This window comes from Eimeria mitis, genomic scaffold (genome assembly GCF_000499745.2).
Source record: "Eimeria mitis Houghton genomic scaffold, Emh_scaff388, whole genome shotgun sequence".
Lineage (NCBI taxonomy): Eukaryota > Apicomplexa > Conoidasida > Eucoccidiorida > Eimeriidae > Eimeria > Eimeria mitis.
This window is the reverse complement of record NW_013572214.1, coordinates 1-557: the sequence shown is the minus strand read 5'-3', so window position 1 is coordinate 557 and position 557 is coordinate 1. Positions and strand designations below refer to the sequence as shown.

The 557-nt window shown below is 45.1% G+C and overlaps 1 protein-coding gene across 1 annotated transcript in view; it reads left to right on the top strand.

Annotated features, from left to right (window-relative positions):
- The window catches only part of EMH_0010480 (uncharacterized protein), a gene marked incomplete at both ends in the record, with an annotated part of 5393 nt that extends 4839 nt beyond the window's left edge, over positions 1–554 (top strand). Inside the window, one exon of the mRNA XM_013498974.1 lies at positions 236–554. Within this exon, the coding sequence (XP_013354428.1) occupies positions 236–554 (319 nt within the window). The remainder of the gene's footprint in view (positions 1–235) is intronic.
- Positions 555–557: the final 3 nt, after the last annotated feature.

The window sequence follows — 557 nt, the reverse complement described above, 5'->3', positions numbered from 1 at the left end:
ACACCCCAAAAGGAAACAAAGTTAATACTGAAGGCATACCCTGCAACTGGGAAGAAATGCAGGAAACCACGCAACGGCTGTTCAATACACTGCAGACACAGGTAATACACAAATGCATGCATGCACTGTATGCATGCATGCATGCATCAGTGCATGCATGCATACATCAGTGCATGCATGCATAAGTGCATACATCAGTGCATGCATGCGTCAATCCATGCATCGATGCGTGCAGCTGTGACACCGAAAGACCAAGCAACACACGGAGAACGGAGATAGAGACAGAGACAGAGACAGAGACAGATATAGAGATAGAGAAAGAGACAGATGTACAAATAGAGAAAGAGATACGTATAAAGATAGACAAAGAGACAACGATTGATACAAATATAACGATAGAGACAGAGACAGAGAAGGAGACAGAGAAGGAGACAGAGGAGACAGAGAAGGAGACAGAGAAGGAGACAGAGACAAACAGAGCAGCAGGCAGACACAGAACCCGAGCCACAGAGACAGACAGCTGGAGACAGACAAAGACAAAGAAAGACAGATAAAGA